We start from the raw sequence: 9381 nt of genomic DNA on the forward strand, positions 1-9381 counted from the left end.
AAAATTTTGCTGGTTTCTCTTGCCTCAAGTTTCCAGTTGCTGCATAGGCAAACACTGATCTCAGCATCCTGCTCTATGCTTAGAACTAGCACATATCCTCAGAAGAAAAGCATTTTCAGAATATTTGCTCCCTTCTATACGTTTTCCTCATTCCTGGAATTGTGACTCTTTGTCCCAATTTTTTCAGTAACTCTCCAATGCCTCTAAACAGATAAATGTGAATATCTGTATATTTATTTATATATATTTGTGTTTCATCTGTCCTTTCTACTTATTCTGGTTTCCACATACCCTTCACTTAGTTTCCTCTAATGTTAACATCTTATCTAACCATTAAAACTAAAACTAACATTGGTACATTGCTATTAACTTCAGATTTTATTTGGGTTTCAACAGTTTGAAATCACTAATTTTAATGTAAAATACAAGTTTAGAAACATTTTATGAATCACTCATATAAGTTTTTGACTTTTTTTTCTTTTCAGAACTAATGGCTGAAGAGTAAATCAACATGGCAACTATGGTTCCACCAGTGAAACTGAAATGGCTTGAACACCTGAACAGCTCCTGGATTACAGAAGACAGTGAATCTATTGCTACAAGAGAAGGAGTTGCTGTTCTATATTCTAAACTGGTCAGCAATAAGGAAGTAGTACCTTTACCCCAACAAGTTTTGTGCCTGAAAGGACCACAGTTGCCAGACTTTGAACGTGAATCTCTTTCAAGTGATGAGCAGGACCACTATTTGGATGCCCTTCTTAGCAGCCAGCTAGCACTGGCAAAGATGGTATGTTCAGATTCTCCATTTGCTGGGGCTCTTCGAAAACGACTGCTTGTACTCCAGCGTGTCTTTTATGCACTTTCTAATAAATACCATGACAAAGGCAAAGTGAAACAGCAGCAGCATTCTCCAGAGAGCAGCTCTGGTTCAGCAGATGTCCATTCTGTTAGTGAACGTCCACGATCAAGCACAGATGCACTTATAGAAATGGGTGTCCGAACTGGTCTAAGTTTATTATTTGCACTTCTAAGACAAAGTTGGATGATGCCTGTGTCAGGACCTGGTCTGAGTCTTTGCAACGACGTTATTCATACTGCAATTGAAGTTGTGAGCTCTTTACCACCATTATCTTTAGCAAACGAAAGCAAGATTCCTCCTATGGGCTTGGACTGCTTATCACAAGTAACAACGTTTCTTAAAGGTGTAACTATTCCCAATTCTGGTGCAGACACTTTAGGTCGTAGATTAGCTTCTGAGTTGCTGCTTGGTTTAGCAGCTCAACGAGGTTCTTTGCGTTATCTTCTTGAATGGATAGAAATGGCTCTGGGGGCTTCTGCAGTTGTAAATAGCATGGAGAAAAGCAAACTACTATCAAGCCAGGAAGGAATGATCAGCTTTGACTGCTTTATGACTATATTAATGCAGATGAGGTTGTCTTTGGTAAGTATTTTAAATCTTACCTTTAAAATTCTTATCTTTTGATTTTGGGAAAAGTCAGCCCTACTTTTAATGGATTAGTGGCAGTAGTAAATGATTTGAGAGTTCTTCTCATGATTGTTAGGTTAGTTAATATTTTATATACTTTGAGTAAGAAATTTTTATGCATGTTGGTATGAATGTGTAATTCAGGGACAGGCTAGTTGATGTAGTATTAAGACCACTGGATCAGGAATCAAGATTGTAGTTGTATGGCTTCTCATGTGAACTTAAGTTAGTTCATTTACTTCGTGCTTTGGTAAATTATGGAAAAAATAAGGAGCCCTAGTGATGTGGTGCATAAGTGCTCAGCTGCGAACTGAAAGGTAAGCTGTTTGAACCCACCAGCTCTTCCCACCAGATGTGGCAGTCTGCATCTGTAAAGATTACAGTCTTAGAAACCCTATAGAGTAGTTCTATTCTGTCCTATAGGAGCACTATGAGTGGAATCTACTTGATGGCAATGGATTTAGTTTTTGATTTGTTCATATGTAAAATGAGGGCCTTGTTTTAAAAAATCCACTTTTATCCTGTCCAATGTTTGTTAAATATTTATTATATGCCTAGCATCATTTTCAAAACCAAAAACCAAACTCACTGCCATTGAGGATTCGACTCATAGCGACGCCCCCCTTGGGTTTCCGAGGCATTATCACTACAGAAGTAGATTGCCCGATCTTCCTTCCGAGGAGTGGCAGCAGAGGAAAATACAGTGTCTGTCATAGTGGATTTTATAGCCTAGTGTGAGTTTGTAGCCTGAAATAAATAATTTCAGATAGTGATAAGTTCTCAGATGAAAAAGAAGGGAAAGTGAAGAGAGTGATAGGCTCAGGACAGAAGCTGGAGAGGGGGAGAAGGGTGCTATTTTAGTTAGTGTGATCAGGGAAGGACAGTCTTAGTTGTGAAATTTGAGCAAAGACTTGAATGAAGGGAAGATGGAACTAAGCAAAAATCTGTGCAAAAGTGTGTTAGAGAGTTCTTTGACTATCATAAATAAATGAATATTGGAATGAGCATAAATATAGTGTAACATCAATTTCAAGAATTTGTAAGACTGAAATATAATACCTTTGCAAAAATGAAAAATAAAAGTTTGGAACCTAAGAATACAAATATAGAATATTAAGACTGAAACACAAAATGACTCAGTTTCACTTAAGTTACATTGATGGGTCTTTTTGGCGTGCTTTATTACCAACTGTCAACAAATGCATTTAGTTAAAATAACTGTAAAAATGCTGCTTGTAAGTTACGTATATATATTTCAAGGTTTTTTGTTTGTTTGTTTCCCAAACAGAAAGCTCTTGGACAGGAATGTTTCATAAAAAACAATTATGTTGAATTGAGTTTCAAATCAGGGACATTTAAATTTTTACCTGTTTTATATTTTGCATTTGTGAACTGAATGATAAATACTGGGCCATTTTTGACAAACAGTTTTGTCATAGATAAGTGCTTGAAGATTTTAGATCACAAGATCTACAAAAATTTGAGTGTCTAATGTTAAATAAAAACAGTAAAACAAGAAAAGCATGCAGTGCTTTCTTTGGGATATGAAATGTTGAAATAGGCTCTCTGATTTTCATCTGAGATGGAAACCTAGAGCCAGGGGTGATGCTCTAACTTAAGTCAGAAAGGCTTATGGTGATAGCTGTGAAAGGCAGTTCAGCCCCTTTGTGTGTATTTTCTTAATTAATATTTAAATCCTCTCACTTGCATGTCTGTTTTACTAATTTTGTGTTCTGATTCTAAATACTTTCAGATAACCTTCTTTTTCTTCTTTGACACTGCTTCCAAATATGTTATGCCTTTTAATGACCTAAAATGTACCGATTCATGGTTGCATGTGAATATTTCTGAGAAGTCACTTAATTCCTCATTTTATAGCTATTTATTTTGCATTACCTTTATTACAAATATATACGTCACTGATTAAATACTTGGAGACCAGGTCTTGGGTTAATTGCTATGTGTAATTCTTAAAATCTCTATCTATAAAGCCATGTTTTTTCTGACTGCTTTATGCAGTTTAATCATAATTAATAAATTACAATTTTTTTTTCCCATGAAGGCCTACAATAAAAGTCACATAAAAGATAATAAATTATCTTACTGCTGGATTTCTAGTTTTCTCTACACCTGTTCTTCTTCCTCTGGACAAAATGCCAAATATATGTAGTTAGAAGGCACCCTTCTTCTGACACTTCAGGGCTTTACCCTATAATATAGCTCCTTATTGGGATGAGGGTGCCCCAGAAAATTAGATTGCTTTTCTCAGAATTCTAGAGCTACACTTGGGATGAATTTTGTGTGTTTGATTTCATTTGGGTCTTTCAGGGTTACCCCAGGCCTATATTACATTGAATTTAATTAAATCTCAGATTGGCATTAGGGGAAAAGAATGATTATTTATTGAATTTTATATTCCTTGCACAGTAAGTCATAGAGTCTGATACTCTTCATCTCCAGAACCCACGTTTCTTACACTTTACTGTGTTGTCTGAGAACTCAGAAAATACATAGAGCCCTTCCTGGTACACTGGGCCCCAACCTGAACTGTTCTTTCCTGTCCTAGGTTTCTATACCTCTTAACAGCTGGGATAAGACAGAAATTATTTCCAACCTGGAAGTTAGAGGGAGAGACATGTAGCCATTAATTAAGGACATGCCTGGCATAAGGCCTAACAAAAAATCAGTTCAGTTTACAAGTTGTATTTACTTGTGTGATTCTTAACCTCTGCCATCCCATACACATATCATTAATTGTGTTTGAGTGGATGCATGTAATATACCCATTAACTTACATTTAGATATGGACATGCTATCAGGAAAGACCAATTACTAGAAAAGGATATGTTTGGTAAATGAGAGGGTCAGAAAAAATGAGGGAAACTTTCAATAAGATGAATTAACGCAATAGCCTCAACAGTTGACTCAAACGTGCCAACGACCATGAAGATGAAACAAGACTGGACAGTCTTCTGTTCTGTTATACATAAGGTTGCCATGAGTTGGAGCTGACTTGATAGCAACTGACAACAATAATAAAGGAAATAATGTCACTGTACATCTTCTAAAAAATAATAAAAGCCTCATTGGCCTTTTATTCTAGTAGGTGTTTACTGAGCACTTGACTACTAACCAGAAGGCTGGCGGGTCAAACCCACCAGCCACTCCTCAGAAGGAAGATTGGGCAGTCTACCTCCATAGTGATATTGCCTCGGAAGCTCAAGGAAGGGTCACTATGAGTCGGATTCGACTCCATGGCAGTGAATTTGTTTTTTGGTTTTGGTGTGTCAGATAAGGAACTCTGATGGCATAGTGCTTAAGGCATTTGACTGCTAACCAGAAGATTGGTGGTTCAAACCCACCAGCCACTCTGTAGAAGGAAAACTGGGCAATCTACTTCTATAAAGATTTGTCACCTCAGAAACCCAAAGCTGGTCACTGTGAGTCAGAATCAACTTGATGGCAGTGAGTTTGGTTTGGTTTGGTGTATTAGATAGTGTTATGCACTGTTAAAAACATAAGCCTTGTAGAGTCCATAACCTTAGAACAGCTCACAGTTTAAGAAATGAGGGCTGCATAGACAATTTCAACATAGTGATAGTAGAAGTCTGCAAAGGGAGAAAGCATGGATCGCAGGAAGAGGGCCGGAGGGGAAGTCACAAAGAATGCTTTATGGAGAAGGGACCCCAGATATTAGTTGAAAAGTATGAGGAGTTTGCTTGCAAACATGAGGTTATGAGTGAGGAGAGCTAGAGAAGTTTTCAGATGAGAGGACTAGAATTCACAAAGCAAGAGAAGTGTGAGAGAGCAAACCCTAGATATATGGGTTGGAATGGGATATTATATAGGCAGGACATTATATCCCATAGGCAGTGTGGTATTACTGAGACAATTTTGAGTAGAATAAAACAATACTGCAAGAACATAAGGAAATGTACTCCATCCACCCTTTGTCCTTATCTGAATATCTGAAATAGAGAAACATGAAAAAAATAAAAGATATTCCATTTTTTGGGTAATACAAAAACAAGCAGGGGGGAGCTCTGGTGGTGTAGTGCCTAAGACATTTGATTGACTACTAATCAGAAGGCTGGTGGTTCAAACCCACTAGCCACTCCTCAAAAGGAAGATTGGGCAATCTACTTCTGTAGAGATACCGCCTCGGAAAGCCAAGGAGGGGTTGCTACAAGTTGAATCGACTCAATGGCAGTAAGTTTGGTTGAATATTTGAAAGGAAGGTAATTAAAAGGAAGACCTGTGAAACACCAAATATATTTTAATTCCCACTTTATATTTGGACCATTGAACTTCCTGTAATATATTAGCAGTTTATGAAGATGTAAGTTCAATGTATTATACTTTGCAAATTTAAATTTCTTTAAAAATTCATAGCTTTGGCCCTATTTTTTATGTAATATTTTTACAAAGCACGCTAAGAATTTGTTTATAATGGGTTTTAGAGATGTCTTTAATCCTAATTTATTGGAAATGGAATAGTCTCACACTTAACTATTGATTTTTTGGGGAGAAAAGAAGTCAGTGACAGTCACTACAGACAGTGTTTGCAGGATATTAGATTAGTTTTGGTATTTTAATAGTTAACAAGAATTTATTAAAGGGTCTCTTTTTTTTTCCCGTCAGTGGACATGATTCAGAATAATAACACTGTCTTTTAGGAACTTGGCTAAGTGTGTTCTATACATTATTTCAGTTAACATTCCTAATAGCTTTAAACAGTATAGGCATTAATTCTTGTCTAAAGATGGGGAAAGTTATCCTATAGTCACACAGGCAATAAGTGATGAAGCCTGAATTTAAATCCAGATCTGTCTGTTGCTGAAAACCTTACGTTGTTTTTAACACTTTTCTCCTTATTGCATAAAGGCATAAAAGAGAGATCATGATCGTGGTGCCAGCTTCTAGAAGGTACAGCAAACTGCTACATGTCTGCTTTTGGTTTAGTGACTATTAGCTGTGGCCTTTAAGTAATAGAACCACAGTTCAATTGTTTTCCCCAGAGGTGCTACACAATTAGTTATGAAATTTGGAAAGATTGTGCCAAAGTATCTGCTGGTATATCTAGGGACCAGTTATCTTTGAACACTCAGTGTCCAGACCCACAAGTGGCTCCCTAAAACCTTACTGTTCAAAAACAGGAGCCTCAGACATTAGCTGACTTGGCAGCAAAAAGTCAGTACCTGATGACCCAGTAATAAATAAACTAGTAAGATAGACTCAGAGATCAAAAGATGATGAGCAATGTGGTGTGATTGGAGGGCTATGATTAACGGTAATGGTTAGAGAAAGCAATCTGAACAAAAGAGAAAAGATGAAAATTAACAATTAGTGATGAGTTAGGGGGAGGGATAAACTGAAACCATGACAACAGAAGGCCTTACATTATAAATTGATAAAGGCTTAAGAGATCATTGGAAATGAGAACCATGAAGGCTGAATTTCTCTGTGGCTTTGCTACAGTGGGGATAGTGGTGTAATAGGCCAAGAGTTCACCTGTGCTTCATTATAGGTGCTTTTGAAGGCAGAGGGAAAATTGTCAGATGATAAAAGTTCTGTCACATAACATTCAACTATTTGGAAAACTGTCCAAAATGGTTAATACTTTAGTAATTTGGAGGTAGCTGAGATTTTACTTAAAACAACAACAACAACAACAACAAAAACCCACTGCCATCTAGTGGATTCTGACTCAGTGATCCTATAGGGCAGAATAACTGCCCCATAAGATTTCCAAAGTTGTAAACTTTTGTGGAAGCAAACTGTTTCATTTGTCTTCCACAGAGCAGCTGGTGGGTTCAAACTGTTCAGTCTTGGTTAGCAGCCCAGTGCTTTAACCATTGTGCCACTAGAGCTCCTTATAAAAATTTTTTTTCTTTAAAAATTATATGTTGTGTGCCTTCCCAATAGATGTACAAGTACCAGTTGTCTATTCTGGCTCAAGTTGACCCCATGTGTGTCAGGGTAGAATTGTGCTCCATAGGATTTTGAATGGCTGATTTTCTAGAAGCAGACCACCAGTTGATGGTGGGTTGATGAAAATTTCACCATATTTTATTTACTGGGTGGAATAGAAAAGTGCAGATAAATATACTGTTGTTCGTTGCAGTTGAGTGGCTCTAACTTATGGTGGTAACCTTGGGCAATCTACTTCTGTAGAGATACCACCTCAGAAACCCAAGGAGGGGTGCTATGAGTTAGATCTGACTGATGCAGTGAGTTTAGTTTTTTGGTTTTTGTATAACAGAACAAAATGTTTACCAGTCCTGTGTCATCTTCATGATCATTGGCATGAGTCCAACTTAAAACAAAGCAAAATAAAAAACCTGCAGAACTTTAGTGTATTATAAAATTTTAAGAAATTCTAAATGCTGTTAAAATAAAAGCTGGATTTAAATGCTGCAGGTATTTTGTTCGAAGAAGTTACCTGGGATTTACATTTGTTACAAAATGAACTTTTTTTTTTTCATTACTTACGAATAATATTAACTCATACAGTTTGAATTGATAAAATCATACAATCTGGGAGTTGGGTGGGTTCTTACAGGGTATCTAAGCCAACCTTGCTCCATACTAGGTATCTTTTCTGTGGTATATCTGATCTGCCAGGTGATCATCTAGAATATGAATATTTTTATAATGTAGTATCATTTGAAATAAGGCTACCAGTGATAATTTCACAATTATAGGATTGATAACTTAGAGACATTTCTATTCTAAAGATTTAAAGATAAGGAAGTTCGAGGGGGCAATAGAGATCACATACAGTTTCTGATACATCATTTTTCAATGAGAGAATGATTTCCTGATATAGCCATTGGGCCCTACTGACCAAATGAGAGTAGCCATTTAGTCCTAGAGAGGTGTGATTCCTTAGCTGAGCTCAGAGAAAGATGCTTTGTTTCAATCAGGTAGCTACATGAAGTGACTTTCTGGGCCTTCTTGTACTGACAGTAGGAGTGCGGGACAGGCTTTCTGCTATTCTGGTCAAGGTCATAAATCAAGCTGGCTATGTTCTGCTTGCCTATATCCTTGGACGCAATGAGCAAGGCAGCTCTGGGGAGTGTCTCCTGGGCCCCCATTTACTAAATCTTGGTCACTTAACAAAATTCTGCCTCTTTAACTATTTCCAGAGCTTTGTGACTCTTCGAACAGATGGCTATTTAATAAGGTAATTAGTGAAGGATTGGCACTTAGGATATGGTTTCATTCTATAGGCAGGTTTTTTATAACACTTGTCGAAGTTAGTTTCATTACTCAGTGTTAGAATTTGGTCTCAGTGCACATAATCATATAAACAGTTCCTGAAATAAATGCTGTTTTTGTAGAGTATTTAAGTTAATTTATTACATGTCTCTTCTTTCTGTACTGTATCCCACAATGCTTTAATTATAGGGTTCATCTGCTGATCGGAGTCAGTGGAGAGAACCAACCAGAACATCTGATGGCTTGTGCTCACTCTATGAAGCAGCTTTATGTCTCTTTGAAGAGGTAAGTAGTAATCATGGCTTTCCCATTAAAAATTGCTTTGAATTGATTAAGGCAAATTACTTTGTCTTAGAATGCTATGTCTATTTATGCCATATATTAAGGCCCTTAAATTTGCCCCTATATTTTCCTTGAGGAACTGTATAGTTTTAGGTTTCACATTTAAGTCTTTAATGCATCTGGAGTTCCATTTTTGTGCATGGTGTGAGGTATAGATTTTGTTTCATTTTTCTGCAAATGGGTCTCCAGTTTTGCCAGCACCATTTATTAAACAAACATTCTCTTCACCATTTAATAGATTTGGGGCCTTTGTCAAAGATCAGCTGACTATAGGTCGATGTATCTATTTCTGGGTTCTCAATTCTATTCCATTGGTCTATGTATCTGTCATT

General features: G+C 36.9%; 1 protein-coding gene across 1 annotated transcript in view; it reads left to right on the forward strand.

Moving 5' to 3' along the window:
- Positions 1-511: 511 nt before the first annotated feature.
- The window catches only part of HERC1 (HECT and RLD domain containing E3 ubiquitin protein ligase family member 1), a 191859-nt gene continuing 182989 nt past the window's right edge, over positions 512-9381 (forward strand). Inside the window, exons 1-2 of the mRNA XM_042783232.1 lie at positions 512-1441; positions 8897-8992. Coding sequence (XP_042639166.1) covers positions 512-1441; positions 8897-8992 — 1026 coding nt within the window. The remainder of the gene's footprint in view (positions 1442-8896; positions 8993-9381) is intronic.

The sequence above is a fragment of the Orycteropus afer genome, unplaced genomic scaffold, assembly GCF_000298275.1.
Source record: "Orycteropus afer afer isolate SDZICR_OR568_19922 unplaced genomic scaffold, OryAfe1.0 scaffold00015, whole genome shotgun sequence".
Classification (NCBI taxonomy): domain Eukaryota; kingdom Metazoa; phylum Chordata; class Mammalia; order Tubulidentata; family Orycteropodidae; genus Orycteropus; species Orycteropus afer.